The sequence below is a fragment of the Hippocampus guttulatus genome, chromosome 22 (genome assembly GCF_054856545.1).
Source record: "Hippocampus guttulatus isolate MCC_2025c chromosome 22, RoL_Hgut_1.0, whole genome shotgun sequence".
Lineage (NCBI taxonomy): Eukaryota > Metazoa > Chordata > Actinopteri > Syngnathiformes > Syngnathidae > Hippocampus > Hippocampus guttulatus.
In genome coordinates, this window is record NC_141282.1 from 8,273,832 (window position 1) to 8,293,836 (window position 20,005).

General features: G+C 55.0%; 3 protein-coding genes across 12 annotated transcripts; 2 read left to right on the forward strand and 1 right to left on the reverse strand.

Moving 5' to 3' along the window:
* The first annotated feature begins 505 nt into the window (after positions 1–505).
* On the forward strand, positions 506–9,346 carry kin (Kin17 DNA and RNA binding protein). Its single transcript, XM_086103636.1, has 12 exons — positions 506–708; positions 809–903; positions 1,108–1,151; positions 1,453–1,575; positions 1,652–1,836; positions 1,927–1,975; positions 2,052–2,103; positions 2,391–2,508; positions 2,577–2,705; positions 2,779–2,878; positions 2,952–3,052; positions 3,260–9,346. The coding sequence occupies exons 1-12, from the start codon at positions 595–597 to the stop codon at positions 3,317–3,319; spliced, it is 1,170 nt and encodes a 389-aa protein (XP_085959762.1). The 5' UTR covers positions 506–594; the 3' UTR covers positions 3,320–9,346.
* itih2 (inter-alpha-trypsin inhibitor heavy chain 2) lies at positions 3,431–9,382 on the reverse strand. The gene is made up of 21 exons (XM_086103622.1): positions 9,166–9,382; positions 9,045–9,077; positions 8,777–8,815; positions 8,268–8,440; positions 8,092–8,196; positions 7,672–7,834; positions 7,486–7,593; positions 7,275–7,403; positions 7,079–7,195; positions 6,846–7,014; positions 6,651–6,776; positions 6,397–6,578; positions 6,080–6,265; positions 5,865–6,004; positions 5,614–5,786; positions 5,387–5,536; positions 4,975–5,088; positions 4,700–4,898; positions 4,456–4,628; positions 3,858–3,969; positions 3,431–3,775 (listed from the first exon to the last, which is right to left on the reverse strand). Exons 1-21 carry the CDS (start codon positions 9,274–9,276, stop codon positions 3,628–3,630), a joined length of 2,850 nt encoding a protein of 949 aa, XP_085959748.1. The 5' UTR covers positions 9,277–9,382; the 3' UTR covers positions 3,431–3,627.
* Positions 9,383–9,508: 126 nt separating this feature from the next.
* On the forward strand, positions 9,509–19,324 carry sfmbt2 (Scm like with four mbt domains 2). 10 transcript variants are annotated; one of them, XM_086103625.1, is made up of 22 exons: positions 9,509–9,848; positions 9,939–10,093; positions 10,164–10,208; positions 13,884–14,027; positions 14,373–14,476; positions 14,613–14,853; positions 14,948–15,036; positions 15,238–15,487; positions 15,672–15,769; positions 15,894–15,995; positions 16,210–16,440; positions 16,526–16,652; positions 16,729–16,842; positions 16,971–17,013; positions 17,088–17,155; positions 17,279–17,412; positions 17,528–17,629; positions 17,706–17,881; positions 18,088–18,251; positions 18,327–18,572; positions 18,651–18,764; positions 18,829–19,324. In XM_086103625.1, exons 4-22 carry the CDS (start codon positions 13,922–13,924, stop codon positions 19,005–19,007), a joined length of 2,688 nt encoding a protein of 895 aa, XP_085959751.1. In that variant the 5' UTR covers positions 9,509–9,848; positions 9,939–10,093; positions 10,164–10,208; positions 13,884–13,921; the 3' UTR covers positions 19,008–19,324. The 10 variants fall into 10 exon arrangements, with proteins under 10 accessions (XP_085959751.1, XP_085959750.1, XP_085959749.1 ...); XM_086103624.1 differs by having other exon boundaries at positions 9,509–10,093; positions 13,881–14,027; XM_086103623.1 differs by having other exon boundaries at positions 9,509–10,093.
* The last annotated feature ends 681 nt before the right edge of the window (positions 19,325–20,005 follow it).

The following is a 20,005-nucleotide window of genomic DNA, read 5'->3' on the forward strand; positions in this document are numbered from 1 at the left end:
TTATTCGAGTACAGTGTCCCCGGACAAGAAACTAACCAAAGGCCACACATGTCTCGCAAAATTGGCATGCCCTAAAGAATTGAAAAGGTTTCAAATGCTCACACTGAGGACTTGGAGGACCTGATCAGTGTGACGAGTTTCCACAATCCACATCAACTGTGGCGGAAAGCCAAGAGAGTCACCCTCCGCAATATTTCATCGAACTGTCATCACATTTTGCTCTTCAAAGCGACATCGGTCCGCTTTGGGAAACGAGCGTGTACAAAACGTTTATTTCAAGACTTAAAGAAATAGATTACAATAAACTTAGCCGTCCTTTGGCGCTGCTTCGCAAGAATACAAGTATTTTTTTCAGCATGTAAAACGTGTAAAGTACTGTAAATTCACGACGTAATTAGGGTCACTACCTCTGACAACCCGCAGAGGGCGCAATGTGTCCGTGCTTCCTTATTACCAAAAGAAGAGGAAGACAAGCCTTCGCCAAGTTCTCGCGAGGTTAGGACGAACAATACGCGGAAGTCAACCGTCCTCACCGTTCGTCTTCGCGGGCTCGTCTTGTAAAAACGAGGTTTATCAGCGTTTCAACAGACCGAAATGGGGAAAGCCGATTTCCTCTCGCCCAAGGCGATAAGTAACCGGATAAAATCCAAAGGTCTCCAGAAACTGCGGTGGTATTGTCAAATGTGTCAAAAACAATGCCGAGATGAGGTGAGTTGTGCCCCCACATCGAAGCTAGTTGATGCGTCAAACAATTGTTTTCAATTTCCCTGCGTATGATGTGTGATCTCGTGTGTGTGTGTGCCACCAGAATGGCTTCAAGTGTCACTGCATGTCCGAGTCCCACCAGAGGCAGCTGCTGCTGGCCTCGGAGAGCCCACACAAGTTTATGGACTTCTTTTCCAAGTACGTTTCTTGACCAGGAATATTCTTGAGCTATTCGGTGTAAAGAAAGTCTTATAGCAAAAGGGCAGTGGGATCAAATAAGTGGGTCGTTGGGCATTTTTGATTGATTGAAATATGACATTGACAGACATATCAGCTCAGCAACGTCATTTCTCAATGCTTAATTTGAACAAATGCATGTTCTGTCCTTGTTTTCCTGTGCAGTGAGTTCAAAAGTGGTTTTGTGGAGCTGCTGCGGCGGCGTTTTGGTGAGTTTGGGCCGACACGCGAGATCCGAATATTTTGCGTAACTTGTCCCAATCGGATCACATTTTTAGCTTTGGATTTTATTTCATTGTCAAAAGGTAACAAAAGATACAACCATCACATATCCTGGTTTTGTACGGTGCGAAAGTGAAATTGGTTCATTGGCCATTTAAGATCGTTATGTTACTGCAGTTTTGTTTTCAGTTTTAGCGTGTTTATGTATATATTTGTTCCTACCCCCTAGCCCCCACCCCCACCAAAACATGATGTATACTCTCGGCGTTGGCGTTCGTTTTTGTGCAGGGACAAAGCGCGTTCACAACAATATCGTGTACAACGAATACATCAGTGACCGCGAACACATTCACATGAACGCCACGCGCTGGGAGACGCTCACCGACTTCACCAAGTGGCTCGGACGACAAGGTCGGCAAGTTAATGATGAATGTGGAATGTCTGGAATGGGAATATCGTCCCCAGTTAACAGTGTCAAACAAACCAGGTCTTTGCAAGGTGGACGAGACGCCGAAGGGCTGGTACATCCAATACATCGACCGCGACCCCGAGACCATCCGGCGGCAGGAGGAGCTGGCGAGGAGGAAGAAGCACGAGCTGGACGACGAGGAGCGCAGCGCCAAGTTCATCGAGGAGCAAGTCCGCAGAGGACGCGGGGGCAAGGAGGAGGAAGTGAGTTCCAAGCAACATGAGCTACCCTGTTGACGGATGCCCCCGGAACATCGCCGCTCATCTGCCCCACCCCATCCTTTCCTTCCCTAGCAAGACCCAGTTTACACCGAGCTGAAGCGAGAGAGCGAAGAGGAAAAAGGTACATTTTCACACCTTTGATGAATTTACCTGGATGTTGTCCTGATTGCGCTTGACAGGATTTCCTTCTCTCGCAGTTGCTTTCAATTTGGCGGCTGGTGCATCACTGGCTGGTCCTTCTACATCAAGGTACACATCATCTACGCGTTTATGTCGATGTTCACTCACAAAACCGGGCGTGAAAATCATTCCTTGCTCTCGATAAGCCGATGCGGTTTGAAAGCGCAATGCCATATTTCTCACGTTCGCATACCTGTGATTGAAAAGTTTTGTGCCGCCAGGTGTCCCGATTGCATCACGTGATACAATTTTTTTTCCCACCTAATTTTGCTCTGCTCGGCCCCCTTTGACTCGGCGTGCATCCCGAATGCCGATGATTTTGCAGTCAAATGACAAGCGCGCCGTCCTCGTTGTAGTTCCCTCCTGGCCACGAGTGCTCTCGCGAAGGCGTCGTCGACAAAGAGGAAAGAGCCGTCCTCGGCTTCCGACTCGCGGGACAAGAAGCGCAAGTCGGCCCTGGAGCAGATCATCGAGGTAGCGTCTCGCGCGACTCTTTGTGGGGAGGGCGCGTCCTGGCTGACGCTCGGCACCTTGTCCTTTAGATGGAGGAGAGGAAGAAACAGCAGCAGCAGCCGCTCAAGACTGACCATTGGCTGCAGCCCAACATCGTGGTCAAGGTGGTCACCAAGAGGCTGGGGGACAAGTACCACAGGAAGAAGGCTGTCGTCACGGTAACCGCGCGCGCGCGCACGCGAGCGAGCGAGCCCCTTCGCGCGCACCTTGCGATGACCGTCCGGCCTGCAGGAAATGCGAGATCCATTCACGGCGGTGGTGAAGATGATCGACTCCGGGGACAAACTCAAGCTGGACCAGAACCACGTGGAGACGGTGATACCTGCGCCGGGTACGCTCCGCCGTTTTGCATACAGAACCGGGAAATAGTGGACGCGTCCGAAACATGTCCCGCGTGCCCGCAGGAAAACGTGTCATGATCGTCAACGGAAACTTCCGCGACACGGAGGCCGTGCTGGAGGGCATCGACGAAAAGAACTTCTGCGCTTCGCTCACGCTCGATTCCGTAAGTGTATTTCGGTCCGTGCCGTTTATCTGCCCAGGCGGTCGCCCCCCCCCGCCAACCCCCCCAGGACCATGTCCGCATGTCGCTCCGCCCCTTTCGGTACTGCCTTTCCCAGCACAATGTTGCCGAAAAGTTGCCGGCCAAAGGTGTTGATTCTCTTATGGCGAGAGGAACCGAGAATCTGAAACCATGTCTTGTCCTCCTCAGGGTCCACAGAAAGGAAAGCGGGTGGACGTGGCCTACGAGGACTTCTCCAAACTGGCTTGAACATATACAGGCGGGGGGGGGGGGGGATCTCTCCCACTCCCTCCTCCTTCTCAAAGAGCTCTACTATGTCAGAGTTCTTTACTTTCAGATCTTGACAGACGTTTCTTCATCTTGTAGCCACCGTTTATTTTTAATCACAAACAAGTCGAGGCGACAAATTGTACAGATGATGTTTAGCTTTCCAACTCAATTCAATGTGGCAAATGATTTCACTCATGATTTCAACTCTAAAATTAAGGAACTCGCAAACAGGACATGAGTGGGGCAAAGTTGTGTTTTTTTTTTCCTGCAACTTGTTGACGTCTCCTCTATTCCATTGAGAGAAAGCTGTCGAGGTCCGGGACGACGTAGGCGCTGAAGTGGCCGTCGATGAATCCTTTGCCGCTGTTGTGCACGAACCAGCAGAAGACGTCGGTGCCGCGTCGCTTGTCCCGTCTGTAGTCCTTCTGCCAGCCCCTGGCGGGCGCAACCGGCAAATGGGCGCCGTGAAAAAGCCAAACTTGGGAAGGGGTCTCAACGGTTTGGGTGGAAGAGCTACCTGGTGACGTGCAGCTTGTTGCCCTTCACCGCCATGGTGGCCTCCTTCTTTTGGGGGTCGGCGCCATCGTGGATGTCGGAAATGCTCACTTCGGGCTCCTGTGAGAACTGACCTTCGGGGCCAGACGCACGCGCACGCTCAACTTTTTTTGCGTTTTGGATCAACAATATTTGTTTCAACATTAACCTCAGCACGTTTACAATAAATGCTGTGTTTTGCAAACGATGTCCAGTCTAAATTGATTATGATGAAATGCAGTGGTGCCTTGACGTGTTAGCTTAAGGACAGAACTCGCTTTGCTTGAATATCATCTTTTTGTTTCAGCGATAAGGGATTTTTTTTAAAGTGATAATTGATTGAGTGATTTGAAGCTTGTTCGGAATTCCAAACGTCGGCTCGCAAAACACAAGAGAAAAATGCCGATCAGACGACGGCTCACAAGTGAAATGGGGGGGGGGGCCTCTTTACATCAGGGCGCCACTGTATCTCCACTGCCTGTCACTCATCGCGTGTCTTAATTCTTTTATACGCAGTCAACATGCCGCTTGGCCCATCACCGGGAGCAGCTGCAAGAAGTTCCTCGACAACATGAGAGTACCTATGAGGCCGTGGACCAGCGGCGAGTACCGGTTGCCGTTTGGGAGGTAGACACCCAGGAAGTCCACGTTGACCGGGTGTTTCTTCCACACGCGGTGGAGAAGAACCATCACCCGGATGCCCCGGTTGATGGCGATGGTGACATGCGAGTCCTTTACGATGGAGATTCTCACCCTGGATGGGGAGCGGGGGGGGAGGCAGTGATGACACGACGAGGCGTCCTCTCCCGGCGCTCATCCGCTTACCCGTTCTGGACGATGTCCGCCGTGGCGCCCCACGTGAAGCTGTGGTTGTTCTTGCCGTCGGTGAAGGCGATGCCGTCGGTGCCGACGGCGACGCCGATGCCGTCCGGCCGCGAGTGGACGGAGATGACCCCGAAGTAGGTGCTCCGCTTTTCCGTCCGCGCCACTTTGTTGCCGATTAAGCGTCCGTTCACCGCCACACCTGCGCGGCCGCACAAAATCACTCTTGGGGCGAGAGAGAAAGGGAGAGATGTGACTCGACGGAGCCGCTCTCGTACCCGTGCCTCGGTCGGACACCAGGTTGAGGATGTGACCGGGTTCGGAGTCGATGTTGAAGCAGACGTCCATGTTGCTTTGGGGCAGGTGCACGATGAAATGAGGGTCGTTGTCCACTGGGTGAGAAAAGATGCGTGCAGTCAATCGTCATTCCACGCAATCCCGCAGCAAATTTTCATCAGTGGTGACTGCAGGTGACCCCACCCCTATTTTTGATGCTGATTTCCCAAAAGTATTGACTTTTTTTACAATTTTGGCCGATTTACAGATTTGACCACATGTTGCGTTTGATTGCGATGATGTTTCAGGGGGGAAAAAATCCACCTGAAAAGTGTGTTGGAGAAAAAACAAAAGGGCGCATGCGAGGTGGCGAACCGCAATGAGGGAGGGAAACATTTTGTGTATGCGCAGTACCTAAGTTGACCCGCTTAGGCAGCGTCCAGTCCTCGGGGCCTTTTTCCACGTGGCTGGGCGGGGCCGGCGTGGTTATTTGGACCCAGGGCGGAGGTTGGTAGACGACCTTCACTGCGGGCAAAGTCCTCGCGCCTCCTCCCATTCCGCTTCCTGCAGGCACATGTTTTGGGGGATGAATCGAACGCAAAGGAGTCCCGGTGGCGCCGGCCGGGGCTTTGCGGCCGCACCCGAGCAGCAGCCTTGCTTGGGGTCCTTCGGGGAGTCGGCGAGCAGCCTCTCCTTGCTGTCCTCGCTCTCCACCAGCAGAGCTGTGAGCGGAGTGACAAACTGATGCTCGGTGGCCAACGCCAGGATGCGCTGGGTGATCTTTCTCTTCTTGCTGGCGGTGGGCGCCAAAGACCTGACGAGCGGAAGACGCCGGGTTTGCCGCTCCGTCGCCGGGGTTTTGGTTTGACGCGGTGCGGGCGTCGGGGTTTACCTCTCGCTCATCATCTGTTTGATGGTGATGTAGGCCCACAGCTGCCTGGCGAAGCCCGTGAAGGAGTGCTGCTGCTTGGCCAGTTCCACGTCCAGCTTGGAAGTGTCCACCTCCGTCTCCAAGGTGATGTCCATCAGGGCCTGCGGGACGAGAGGCGCGTCACGGAGAAGTCAAGTCACTCGGCGACGCTTTCTGACAAAAAGTGGGGCACTCACGCCGGACGCGGTGGTGAAGCCGGTCAACGTGTCGCTCTGGGACGGTCGCACTTTGCCGGCCACCACCAGCTCGGAGCCCCCAAAGTATTTGTCGAACTGGTTCTGCGTCACGTCTGACACCGAGTCCTCCGGGAACTGGACGGCGATCCTCCGCAGAAGAGGATTGGATACCTGGCTGTAGAACGCCTGCGGGCCACATCGGGGAAGATGCGAACCTTTCCGTTGTTTCTTTTGCTCCCTTCTGCCTCTCAAATGAGTCTCGGAGGGCGCGTAAGCGGAGTTCGTCGTTACGCCTTGGCTCCTTGACGGCGGCCTACCCGTAGTTGCTGAGCCGCGTCGTGGTTGGCGAAGATGCGCTGGGCGATGCCGCGGTTGTCCGTGGCGATGCGCTCCAAGAAATCGTAGTCCACGTCAAAGCCGATGCCCAGGGAGAACAAGGAGAAGTCCTCCCTCATCACCTTCTTCACGTTCTTCTGAATGGCGCTCAGCTTGATCTCGCCTGCGCAGTCACCCATCTGAAGCAGCCGCCGGGCCAAACGACCGAGATTTGATGGGGCGCCACGAGACTCACCCACTGTCGGGTCCCCGTCCGACACCAGGATGATCATGGAGACCGACCGAGGGTCGATGAGCCCCTGATTGGATGCCCTCACCAGGATCTGCACCGCTTTCATCAGCGCCTCGTTGATGTTGGTGCCTGCGGGTGGAATGTCAGCGATGGGCAACCTCGAGGCGGCTTTCCCACCCGCCCTCGTCTCCCCCCTACCTCCGACGGGTTTGATGTTCTGGATGTATTTCTTGGCGTCCGCAATTTGGACGGAGGATCCTGGGACCAGGTCTTCGCTCCAGCAACGCACGTTGTGGTTGAAGTCGATGATGCTGAACTGGTCATCGGTCGTCAGGTCATCCAGGATGGCCTGCATCGCCTCCACCGTCTGCCAGAGAGGACCCAAAGTCAAGCGCCCCAAACGCCCACCGATGCCGACGGCGACGGCGTACCTGTTTCATCTTCACCCCCCACATGGAGCCGCTGACGTCGATGACAAACACGATGTTTTTCGGAAGCGGAGACATGTTGGACGGGGCGAAAAAGTGGACAAAGTGGCCATCCGAGACCTGGCGGGGCCCGATTGGTCTCGATCAGTCCCGGTTGGTCCAAGTGTGCGCAACCGAAGAGTGTCAGAGCGCCGGGTACCTGCAACTCCCCGGCGTTGCTGTCCCGCTTCACATCGTAGGTGACGCTCAAGGCGCCGTCGACGGCACTTTCCGTGCAGTTGTCGCATTTCCTCTGCTGCCGCAGCGTGGGCTTGAAGACCACGTGAGCCTGAGGTAAGTGGGGCGGGGGGGGGGGGGGGGGCGTCACCCGATGAGCAAAAGCAAAAGCATTTCTGTGGGCTCGGTCTTGCCTTCTCTGCGCTCTGCGTCACTGTGACCAGCCGATCCAGCTCGTCACCGAGATCGCTTGACGTTTCCAGCTTGGCGATTCCCTTGGGCTCAAAGATGTAAACGTCCACCTGTAGACGGACATCGGGATTGGAGCAAGACCGGTCGGGGTTCCCGCACGCGGCGCGGCTCTCCTGACACGTCGCTACCTGGAACTGAGGCACCAATCTGCCGGGTTGCAGGTGCAGCGAGTGCTCGTAGACTCCCAGCTTCCTCTGCATCATCTCCTGGTAATGCAGCTCAAACTCGATGTGGCTTCCGGGGGGGACGTGCACCTCCGTCTTGAAGGTCTCCAGTTCCTGCGAGTTAGATCTGTTGCGCGGAAACATCCGGGCCTCGCTGGCTCGTCAAACTCATCTTCTGCCCTCAAGCCAGCCCTCTGCAAGATTTCCCTCATCTTCCTACAACTCCAGTGGTCCTGTCCTGTCCTGTCCTCTCTTCCTGGCTCTGAACCATCAACGACAAGTACTTGTCCCTCCTCCACCATTGCCCCGGGCCCCCTTTCCTCGGTTTTACCCCTTCCGCCGTCATTTCTCACGCCCGCCTGAAATTCGAGACGCGCCATTTACCTGACGATGCCGGCGGCTTTCCCTTTGGCTCGCGCCTGAGCGTACAGGTTCCTAGCCACCGTCTTCTCCTTCACCGAGCCCGTGAAAGTGATGCCGTTGACGTTCCTGAGGCACAAAAAGCGACGGACGTCAAGTCGGCGCGCTTCCCCACGACGCTGCTCGCGCGGCCTCCTCACATGGTGAAGTTGGTAATGAAGGCTCGCTTGGGAATCTGCACGTTGAAGCCAATGGTCTGCGCCTTGGAGCCCGAGTTGACCACCGAGCTCCGGACGGTGGTGTGGGCGAACCGAGACGTGATCCGGCTCTCCACCTTGTAGCTCTTGACGGTGATGTCATCTCCACGGATGGCCTGGGCGAGGGAGGCAAAGTTTGAGACGGCTGCTGCGGAAAGAGATTCCGCCCCGAAGGATAACTCGGGTGGTCTGAATGGCGGCAGTAGGGTTCGAGTACGCGCGCCCCGGGGTCACCGATCGCCCCGCTAGCCCCTGGTTTGACTTGAGCCGCAACTGAGACTGGCATCGTAAAGCTCATCGGAGCCGTCGCGGGACCGATGCGGAACCGGGTCAATAACCTGCCAGTCACGGACGGGAATGTCCCCAAACGGCAAATGATTGATCTTGTGAGATAAGGTCCAACTCTTGTCACGGTGGAGAGAGCTGAAAACAACAAGTGGAGGGGGTCGTACCTCAAAGTCTTCCTGCTCCTCGCTGGTCAATATCGCTCTCTAAAACACACAAACGGGTCACCTGGTGCTTTTTTTCTTTTTTTTTTGCTGAAGTCATGCAGTCACTGTGATTTATGCTTTATGTGAGACGGGTAGACGGATGGTTCTGAGTGGATTGCGACATCCGAAGTGTTTGCCTTTGAATCGTTTTGGGGTTCAAATGATACAGGGTCGCCACAAATGTCTGCCGAAGACACCGTGATCCATACGCCTTCGATTTGCATCCCACCTTGTGTCTGTCGCCACCGGGCCGAGGATCCGACTGTTGAGAGAAGGTCGGCGACCGGTTGCTCACAAAAAGTCCGAGATGTCGGCATCTGTCGATCGGGACCTCCTTCAAGCCCACTCACCTCCTCGTCCTCCCATTCTCCGTCGATCACAAACTCAAAGCAGCGGCTCCCCCGGAGGACCGAGAGCCCGGCGAGGAGAAGCGGCAGCAGCAGCAGCAGCCTCGGCTTCATGGTCTTTGCGCTGTGCGGTCGTCCGACGAGCGAGCGGGCGGTGGCTCTCTGGGGCAGAATCCTTTGCAAATGCTTGAAATGCAAGCGAGCCACTGACTCCCGGATCAATATTTGGAAGCGGATGGGAAGCAAACTTTGAAGCTTGACCCGCGCATTGGGCCCCGAGTAAACAGCCTTGTGCTAACAGTTTGCTTTTCGACATGTGCAACGCTGACGTTGCTCATTTATGACGAATGAACTCCAACCCAAAGAGACACCTTTGAAGCGTCACAATTGAACATCGACAAAGCTTGAAGTTGCATTTGCCAGGTGACGGTACGAAGCGGTTCGACGTTCAAGAACGCAGTGCGGCATGGCGACATTTGGCAGACGCCGCAGCAGCGTGACGAACTTTGACCGGAAAGCATTGAAAGGCCCATTCGGAATCCTTTTGCTGTCATTTTTTTACAGCTCAAAAACCGTCGTGAATCATTGAATTTCATTCACACTTATTGACCCTTGCAGTAACTTGTTTTGTCCACAAGAGTGTGCCAGATATGCCAAAGAAGGCCGCGACAGCGGAAATTCTGACGGTCAGCGAAGGCATCGGTGAGCACAAACAAACGGTGCCACTCACTGAGCTCAGACACTCTCCTCCTTTTTCTTCCTCCTGGGGGCTGCAGGATCGAACCTGCTCACAAACTGCGACGCGAGGAAGATGAAAATGATGCTGCCGGTGGCCTTTCTGCTCCTGTGCGCCTCCTCTTGTTGCACGCTTGGCCAAGTGGACTATTTCCAAAACGAGGACTATGTGGATGCCCGCTTGGATTTGGACATGGTGAGTGTTTGCTTCGATTGTTCCATTTTTTTTTTTTTTGGAACCCGATTGACTTAACTTGTTCCTGCAGGCACCTCGCAGAGTTCCGCGACAGCTGAAAAACACCATCATGAAGGTAGAATACACTTCTTTTAACTGGGCCATATGTTCTTTATTTGTTTTATGACTATTTGTGACCCACATTTGGGGCGGGGGGCAGTGTACGTCAATTAAGAACGCATTACAAGTTTGCCTCGAGTGCTTCTTTTACGAGTGCTTCTTGCTTGAGTTTGAGCAGTCGTTTTTTGTTTTGGTCTTGTTTTTTTTTTTTTTGTGCAATGATTTGAATTCTCGGCCCAGGAGACGAGGCCTCACATCCAGGAGCTTTTCTCAAGGGGAATTTAATTAGAACCCACACTGGCGAAGAACCTTTTGATTTCCTGAGAAAGGAACTTTCAAATTACACAGCAGAACCCAGACTGGCGATAAACCTTTTGCCTGCTCAGTTTGTGACCGAAGGTTCTCTTAAAAAGCGCGGCTCGGTCAGTCACACGAGCGCACACGCCTGAGGGAAATCTTTGGCCTCTCCAGATCGTTGCCCTCGATTCTCCTGGCGCACAGACAACAGCTGAGAAAGCTTTTGCCCGTTTAGTTCATCGTTCCACCTTTTGAAGTGCCATGGGATCCTCCCTTCAGAGGTCATTTCAATGTATTTCATTTTGTTGTTTCAAGTGCAAGAAGAAGGAATTGAACTTGGCAAACAAAACAAAGAGCATCGTTTGGGTGTCAAGTAAGCACTTTAATCCGCTGTGAGGCGCCCTTCGGGAGCAGATTACTGGCAAAACGCGCATGCGCCAACCATCTGTTCAACCTCCAAACCTGCACGCACGCACACTCATCAACAAACCCCTCTGAGGCCAATTATGATACAATGCGTTCGTTTGACCAGAACTACCTTCGTGGCATTGCACGAAACGTTCCGTTTATGAGGAAAAACGCACGTCGTTGGACTTTATTCACCCACGTGGGGAAATTCACCGATGGGATTGTTTTATCAAGGCACCGAATGTCATCTAAATGCTGCATAAATTGAGACGTCAACTTTCGGTCTCTGTCATCTCGCGATATTTTGGGGAGAAGTCCATGTATGATTGGTGGATGGTCACGGTGATGTGACTTTGTGTGACAGTCACGAGTTTGTGAAGGGGCTTTCCGGTACCAACCGCGAAGCCAAACTTTGGTGTTGGGGGGCGTGTCAACGATTCCTTGAGGTCTTTTTCCTTCCACGTGATCCGAGAGCATCAAAGAGACGGCGTTCAAAGTGACTTTAGTCTTTTAATTCCGTTATGTGTCTCCGTCATAAAGCTTTGCTCTGTTGCTTGCCGCCACTAGAGGCTACTGTTGACTTGAACGAGAAAGGGAAGAGACGCGGATGAAGCAATTTACTCAACTCCCGGAGAGGGGGGTTTTTGTTGTTGTTGCCGAAGGAAGAAAAGTGGACAAGAAAACACGGGTAAACGAGGAATTTCTGCGGGGGGTTTCGCGTCTGAGCCAAGTGATCAGACAAACGCGCGCTGAATGCGTTTGCTCGTATCTTGACGTCTTAATATTTGTCAATGCGGTGTTCTTTCAAGTTTTTTTTTTTTTTTAATGTTTGAATTCAGCTGTGTCTCGATCAAAATGTCCTGAACAGCAGCTGGGTCTCTGTTGGGGTGCGTGTTGGATTTTGGGAGTACAAATTACAAAGTCACTCGGCTTCAGAGACGAGGGGTCCTTGTTGTGCGCATGCGCACAAGCGAGATGCCATATTGGAACGGGGGGCGGGAGCGGAGAGAAGTGCACGACTGACAACGGCGAGGCGAAGTGGGCGCAAACCCAGCGGGGGGGGCTCCGGCCGGAAGTGTCTTAGAAGATTGTAAAAAAAAAAAAAATGCGGCCAGGTAAGACAGGTGGCGAATCGGCTAGGTGGGAGGGGGCGCTTGATGCGTGTATTTTGCCTTTTTTTTTTACCGACTAAACGAACAGAGGGACTTATTTTTCTCTTGTTTGTAAGCGCGTAAGCTCGACCGTTGGAGCTTTGTGTGTGTGTGTGTGGCGGGGGTGGGGGGGTGTTTTCGCTAGCTTAACTTGCTTTAAGTGTCTCGTGCCAAACAATGCCTTCGTGATGCGGTTATTTCAACCCGGAAATGTCGCTTTTAAAGATATCCTCCGCGTGTCGACCACCTTTTATAAATGAGCCGACGGCGGCCAGCACGCTGCCGAGCCCATTTTTAGCGGTAACGAACGAACGAAAGAAAGGTGCGTTAAAAAAAAAGCACACTCATAATATCAAAGACAACGTCACTCGGACCAACATGGCGCTGCGCTTCCTAACTGCCACTTCAAAGATCTTTTGAGCGAGGAAAAAATACATCCGCGCCGCGCCAACTTGCCACCTTGGTCTCTTTTGGTGCGCACACGCGACATTTAGTGAACTAAATTCAAAGTGTGCACGGGGCGAGTGCGTGCGGGTTTTTTTCTGCCGCAGTTTGCAGTGTGCAAAGTACATGAGACGCCGGCGAGGCAGCCTGCTCCTCTGGCTCCCTTTCCACGCCCCCCCCCACGTGACGACCGCACAAAACCCAAAGCGACGACGTTTCCTCTTTCACTTTGATCGCCTCGACCAGAATGTGCTCCGTTGAGCTGAGCTTTTCGATGCTCATTTCCCGTCATTGGTTTGAACTTTTTGCTGCCCTTTTAATTTGGCAGATTCAAATGCGGCGTTGCGAGACTTAATTTTTGAAAATAAAAGCAACCTCAAAAGGATCCCTTTTTTATGAGGTACCTGGTGAACATCACGATGTAATTTCTATGTCTCGAAAATACCATTTTTCAGTAAGCCCCCCCCCCCCAATAAAAACTAAAGACAGTATATATTATTCTCGGATGGGTGACTGCTGAAAAACTAAAGCACTAGTCAGCCTTTAGAAAGGACAACTTTTTTAGCCAGAAAACTGTGCTTAGTGTCAAATTCTGAAATTTTATTAAATACTGAAATACCTGTACCCCTATTTTTTTTTTTTTTTTTTTTTTAAATATCTTGAAAAGGTCAAAATTTATTCATGTAAGGCGCGTCCACCTCTGCCGCTGAGAGCCCGGATAGGCGCTTCATTCTCGTACGGCTTTCTCTCCCCAGCGATTTTTGATCCTCCTCAAATCGAACTTTCTTCTCACCGGACTGTATCGCCGTGACATTACAACTTTTTCCTCCCCTTCTTCCAACCTTTCTTCTCATGGAATTGCAAACTTCCTTCTGCTCCTACTTGTGTTGAATTTCTTTTGAGTGTGACGCACGCCTTCTTACGTTTTCCAGCCACTTGTGCGACTTCTGCCGACGATTGCCTCTCGGAGGACTAATTAGCATCGTTATTTCCACTTTGAACGCCCCCCCCCCCCCTTTGTGTACAAAGAACGAGAGAGACGACTTTGCGGCATATTTTGAGAGTGACTGGTGTCTTTCCAGTTCTGCCACTTTGCCGCTTATCAGCTGCGAACAGTCCGCGTAGGCGACCGGTTCACCGCACGCGTCGCTTGGAATGATAACAGCATTTTTATTTATTTGCTTACCTACTTGTGGTTTAAAAATGGTTCCCTCTGCCGAGGAGGCTGTGCCTTACGGGCTTGGGTCCCCCCCCCCCCCCACCCCCGATCTATTCGTCAGCAACTTCCTGGCAACGGTTATTGCGGAACGCACGTTTTGCACGTTTGTGCTTCTTGGGAAGATTTGATTGGATCGGATTTGACGGTCTTGATTTTTTTTGTTTTTCAGCAGAAGCGTGAGATGCGGTGACGAGGTCTGAGGTGGCAAGGATGCAGTCGCTGGCCCAGGATCAGTCAAAGGCACCCGCTTGTCCAACCGACGGGAAGGAGAAGGAGCTGCGCTCGGGCGAAGACTGTGACAAGGAGCTCAACTCAGGTGAGGGCTGTTCCCCGTTTTAAAAATGCCTGTCGGCTGGCTCGTTTGTCCTGAGCAGACCCGCAAAAAGTCTCAAGAGGCAGCCGCGGCTGACAAACAGAAAGTTGAGGGGGTAGTTTGACATTGTTGCCCTCATGAATTGACATTCCCAAAAAAAGACGCGGAAAGCCAGCCTCCGGAATTGCGCACATCCAGTTTGACTTGCGCAGTGGCGAATTCGGCGGGCCGCGAGTCGAGCCGCGAGAAGCCGAGCTGGGAAAGGAGGCGTTTTGTTGTCCGAATGCTTTTTGCCGCACGTACGGCGCTTGAAGTGGGCTCGGCGTTGTCATTCTGCCGTCGCATCAGAGCCCGAAGCCGCGGAGGCCCAAGAGGAGGAAGCCGACTTTAACTGGCAGGAGCGCCTGGAGGAGTTGGGGGCCGTCGCCGCCCCGCACGCGGCCTTCAAACACGTGAGTCCGGCCGCAAACCCCGGTGAAAATGGGGGTGGGGGGGGGGGGGGCATCATGCGCAAAACTCCCCCACCTGCACTGTGGTCGTTTCTGTCAGTGGATTTGAAAGCGCGGTCTGGTTTTGCGTGGCTGGCAGGTGGAGGTGAGCCTGCGGAGCAGCTTCCAGCCGGGCATGAAGCTGGAGGTGGCCAACAAGGGCGGGGGCGACACCTACTGGGTGGCCACCGTGGTGGCCACCTGCGGCCAGCTGCTGCTGCTGCGCTTCAGCGGCTACGGCGACGACCGCAGGGCCGACTTCTGGTGCCACGTCACGACCGCCGAGCTGCACCCGGTGGGCTGGTGCGTCCGCAACCGCAAGACCCTCAGGCCCCCCCAAGGTGCGTTGCGACCCCGTTTCCCCCGACCGCCGTCGCGCTCTGCCGTCAAGCGGCGCAAACGTGGCGAATCCCGCTCGCTTTCCTTTGTTGGCAGCCATCCGGGAGAAACGCGCAGATTGGACGGAGTTTCTGGTGGGCGACCTGACCGGTTCCAGGACGGCGCCGGCGAACCTGCTGGAGGGGGTGAGCGCGTCCGGGAGCGTTCGCTCTTGTCGCGTCACCCGGAGAAAAGAATTCAAGCCGGCGTTTCTGAAAGAACGCCGCCGCGTTTTCAACTCGCGCCGAAGAATCTGCCCCGCGAAAGCCGCCGATTTTGCTGTCGTGCCGGCCCAAACTTGAATCATGCGCCGAAAGTCATTTCGCTCCATTTTTTTGTTTCCGTAGCCGCTGCGAGGGAAGAACACGGTGGACCTGATCGTGCGGGGCTCCGTCCTGGAAGTGCGCGACGCGGCCGAGCCGTTCCTGTACTGGCCGGCGCGCGTGATCCGCAACGTCGGCGGGCGGCTGCGGCTCCGTCTCGCCGGCCTCTCGGACGAGCATCGGGCTCGGGACGCGTGGCTCTTCTACCTGGACGTCAGGCTGCGACCCCTCGGGTGGGCGCGCCAGAACCGCTTGGCGTTGGAGCCGCCCGCAGGTGATCAACTGACACCCACCCCGACCCCTCTTGCGAATGAAACAAAGAGTCAGCAGATGTTGTCTTGATCCGTATTCCAAATGCCTGCCCCCCCCCCCCCCCCCCCCCCCCACAAAACAGCGGTTCCGCTCTCTGGGTGAGTAATTTCTCACCCTTGGTTGCGATCATTTTTGAATCCTCACAGAATTGCGTCCTCTCAAGAGCGCCGGCGACTGGGAGCGCGCTTTGGAGGACGCCGGACGAGACGGCCGGACGAGCGCCGTGCCGCCGGAGGTGTTCAAGGTGAACGCTTCGGACGCCGTCTCGCACTTTGCGATTGGTCGCCTGCTGGTGAAATGGAGCCGCCACGGCGTTTTGCGCGCGCGCGTGAGCAATGAGTCGTCAAGTGTTGGCTCTCCCGTGGCAGGACCACGCCGACCTGCCTGCGCACGCCTTCAAGGTGGGCATGAAGCTGGAGATGGTTTCTCCGTGGGAGCGCCTGCGCATCTGCCCCGTCTCCGTCACCAAGGTGAGTCTGGCCCTCGTCGTCCTCTTTTGGGCCCCCCCCCCGTTTGGAAGCAAAAACCATCCAAAAGAAGACGGCCTGAGATGACGAGATGTTTTCGGATCACGCCGGATGTGTTTTGCCGCGAGTTGAACTCGTCCGGTGCCCGATCTGAGACGCTTCCGCGGCGCGATCGGTCAGTTGTGGCCAAAGTCAAAGTGGAGCGTCCGCTCGGCAGGTGTTTGACGACAACTACTTCCGAGTGACGGCGGACGACCTGGCGGCTGACGGCGAAGCGCGCTCGGCCTTGTGTCACGCCGCCTCTCCGGGCATCATGCCCGTCCAGTGGTGCCTGAAGAACGGCGCCGGTCTGGAGAGGCCGCGCGGCTACCAGGGGCGCGACTTCGACTGGGCCGACTACCTCAAGCGGGGCGCCGCCGAAGCCGCCCCCGACACCTGCTTCCCCGACGTAAAGCGCGCGCCCCGATGAGTCTTTTATGAGGAACGCAGCTGCCGGCGACGCGCGGCCAATCCGCATCTTGTCGCGTGTGCAGACGTGGCGGTCTCGGGCCTTCGCCAAGGACACGTGGCTGGAGGCGGTGCACCCTGAGCGCCCGGCGGAGATCTGCGTGGCGCAGATCACTCAAGTGCGAGGGCGACTCTTGTGGCTGCGACTGGAAGGTGAAGCTTGAAAAACAACAAAAAAAAACGGGCCCATGGACTTTGATGCCGAGTGAGCCCCGTGGTTCGCCGACAGATGCGCTCAAGCAGTTTTGCGAGACCATCGCGGACGTGGAGTCCATGGACATCTTTCCTGTGGGCTGGTGTGAGGCCAACGCCTATCCTCTCAACCCGCCCTTCAAACCTGCCGGTACGTGGCCATCTTTAAAAAAATGCCTCGGGTCCGCTACGAGAGGGAGCGACGACTAAGCGGGGATGGCGCGCGTTGGGCGAGGCCCCTCGCGTTTGACCCAAAAGCCTTTTCTGTCCCTGCACCAGTTGGCAAGCAGCGCAAGATCGCCGTGGTGCAGCCCGAGAAGCAGTAAGAATTTGGGCTCTCCTCAAAACATTTTTCCAAGCAATTGCGCCGCGGCTCACGTCTCGACATCCCCGCAGATCGGCGCCGACCCGGCCCGCCGAGCCGCCTCCCGCCGATCACTGCCAGCCTCCCCCCAACGACGCAGGTGACGCCGATGAATGACGAGTCGGGTCGGACAGCGATTGAATGCGTCGGAAAAAGCCTCGCGGGAAAAATGGCGCCGGCCGGCCGTGATGCGTTTGGCTCATGTTTTGTCCCCACGTGGCAGCCAACGGCCGCTACTGCTGCTCCAAGGTGTTTGTCAACCACCGCTGCTTCTCGGGGCCGTACCTCAACAAGGGCCGCATCGCCGAGCTGCCGCAGACGGTGGGACCCGGCAAGTGCACCCTGGTTCTCAAAGAGGTGAGTGAATATCGGGACCGCGGCTTCGGCCCCCCCCCCCCCCCCCCCCCGTTGGGCCGAGCTCCACTGAGCCCGGGGCGCGCCTCACGCGCTGCGGCGGCCCGCAGCTCCTCAGCATGCTCATCAACGCCGCCTACAAGCCCGGACGCGTCCTCAAGGAGCTGCAGGAGCTGGAGGATCCCAGCTGGGACTGCCAGGAGGAGACTCTGAAAGCCAAGTGAGGACGGCGCGGGCTCGCCGCCGTCTTTGGCTTCTTCCCGCCCAAGCCGTCTCATCTCGCCTTCCCCCCGCAGATACAAAGGGAAAACGTACCGCTCCAGCATCAAAATCGTCCGGCTGGCCGACCTCATCCCGGACTTCTGCCGCAAAGTGTGCGTCAAGCTGCAGTGCTGCCCCAACCTCGTCGGCCCCGCGCTTGTCCCCGAAAAGTGCCCCGAGAGCTGCTTTGTGCAGACCAAGACCAAATACAGTGAGTTGGCTGCAAATGCTCCTCCGCGCTCGACTTTTTTATTTTTTCCCCTCCTCAATGCAATTACCGTTGCGCTGCTGCCTCTGCTCAGTGTGCCGTGCCGCGGCCACCTGGGGCGGAAAAGTCTTCTCCCATTTTTTTGGACTCATTTTACTGCAGCGTGCAAAGGATAAAGAAACGATTTCCTTTTTTTGACGTGCGCGCAGCTTATTACTACGGGAAGAAAAGGAAGCTGCCCAAGCCGCACGGAGGCGAGGACGCGGTGGCGGGAGAGCCGCTCAAACCCAAGCGCAAGAAGCGCAAGAGCATCTTTGTGCAGAAGAAGCGGCGCTCTTCGGCGGCGGACTTCACCATCGCCGGCTCAGCTCAGGTTTGCCGTCCGCCGCCGCCCGCCACGGGGTCGCCTCGATTGGCAACGCTCGCTCTGCTCGGCGTCCTGCGTCAGGAAAGCGAGGAAGACGAAGAGGACGGGGCATCGCGCTCGGGCAGCGAAGGCACCAGCTCAGAACCCCGCGACGAGCCCACGGACGCGTCCTCGGCGGAGACCGTCGGGGGCCGCGCGCGCCGCGCCGCCGCGTCGCGCAAGGCCGAGGCCGCCGCCGGCGGTCGGGAGGCGCCGGACGCCCGGCGGAGGTCGGCGCGTCGGCGCCTCGGCAAGCACCGAGCGCCCAAAGACGACGACGACGCGCAGGTGAGGGCCGTTTTTTTGCCAATCGAGAGAGGGTCCCAAAAGCCTCGTCAATGAATGAATACGACGTGCGGCGTACAGGAGGAGGAGCCTCTGGTTCTGGACAAAAACCCTCTGGAGTGGAGCGTGCAGGAAGTGGTCCAGTTCATCACCGGCACCGACTGCGCGTCGTCGGCCAGCATTTTCCAGGAGCAGGTGAGCCAAAGCGGCCGCGAGCGCCGTTGCCGCCCGCCCTAACCGTTTGCTGTCGGTGCCGCAGGACATCGACGGCCAGGCCATGCTGCTGCTGACGCTGCCCACCGTGCAGGAGTGCATGGACCTGAAGCTCGGGCCCGCCATCAAGCTGTGCCATCACATCGAGCGCGTCAAGGTGGCTTTCTACAGACAGTACGCCAACTGAGCCCGCATTCGCCAACCGAGCTCTTTCCAAAGCTATGAGAGAAGCTTCCAAAAGGTGCCGCAAAGGCAATTTTTGTTGAGTTGAATTTTCATTTCCCGGTCGGGGAGCACTTGGGCCTTGAATTGAAACGCAACGCGGCCCATTCGTTCTTATATTTGGAGTATTTATTGCCGGGCTTTATTTACCGTTCTGCAGAAAGTTTTTAATTTATTGCACAAACTTTACGCATTCCCAAAGTGTCGCTCCTCTCGACTCCAACCAAGCCACTGCTGTATTTGTGTGTGCATCTTCTATGCAAATGTCTTGTTTGCTGAGGTTTTGTTAAGCGAGGAATTAAAATTTCTATTCATTTGTATGGCCTTTGTCCTGTTTTGTTGCCACCTTTTTTAGTTTGTTTTTCTCTCGCTTGTCCTCATGAAGCCTCCAAAAACGGATCAAGTGAGGCGGACGCTTTGAGAATATTTACCAGAACAAAAATCCACCAGGTGTTCAGCGGCCCGATTGATTAGTGGGGATTAGTTTCCGGTTTGTGTTTTCGCCCAATCGAGAGACAAAGCACTTGTACACGAAGAGCAGATGGCACAAGCGAAAAGACTTTTAAAGGTAAGCGGGTTAGCATGTTGCTCGCTAGCTAACTTCACTCGGTGTAAAGTTTTAAAAGACAACGCTGTTGTCAAAGTAGCCTTGAATTTGAAATGTCTCGATTTGAAAAGACCAGCTGCAGCGGTGCACTCCGATGCCTGATGTTGAACGCGAGGCCGTGTCATTAGCACGCTCTACTTGTGTGCTTCATCACTCGTATAGCCTTCAGTTTTAAAGACTGCTCTTTTGCATGCCTGGTTTAATCATATGAACAACGACAAGAATAATCTGGACGATGCCGGGAGGGGATTGTGGTCTCGTAGCATCTGGTTGGCCGCTGGACTGGTTTCCATCTGTTCAAAAAAAAAAAAAAGCAGTTTCGTACAAACGATTTTTCCAATGATGTGTAATCTCCTGAACCGGAAATGGCACTTTATCTGCAGTTAAACAACGC

Coding starts and splice junctions, on each gene's coding strand:
- kin (XM_086103636.1), top strand. CDS start 595: ATGGGGAAAGCCGATTTCCTCTCGCCCAAGGCGATAAGTAACCGGATA. Junction 1,152..1,452: donor GCTGCTGCGGCGGCGTTTTG/GTGAGTTTGGGC, acceptor GTTTTTGTGCAG/GGACAAAGCGCGTTCACAAC. Junction 2,706..2,778: donor GGAAGAAGGCTGTCGTCACG/GTAACCGCGCGC, acceptor TCCGGCCTGCAG/GAAATGCGAGATCCATTCAC.
- itih2 (XM_086103622.1), bottom strand. CDS start 9,276: ATGAAGCCGAGGCTGCTGCTGCTGCTGCCGCTTCTCCTCGCCGGGCTC. Junction 8,441..8,776: donor AGGAGCAGGAAGACTTTGAG/GTACGACCCCCT, acceptor TCCCTCGCCCAG/GCCATCCGTGGAGATGACAT. Junction 7,015..7,078: donor GGGGGGTGAAGATGAAACAG/GTACGCCGTCGC, acceptor CCTCTCTGGCAG/ACGGTGGAGGCGATGCAGGC.
- sfmbt2 (XM_086103624.1), top strand. CDS start 13,922: ATGCAGTCGCTGGCCCAGGATCAGTCAAAGGCACCCGCTTGTCCAACC. Junction 15,037..15,237: donor CGGCGAACCTGCTGGAGGGG/GTGAGCGCGTCC, acceptor TTGTTTCCGTAG/CCGCTGCGAGGGAAGAACAC. Junction 17,630..17,705: donor GAGGAGACTCTGAAAGCCAA/GTGAGGACGGCG, acceptor TTCCCCCCGCAG/ATACAAAGGGAAAACGTACC.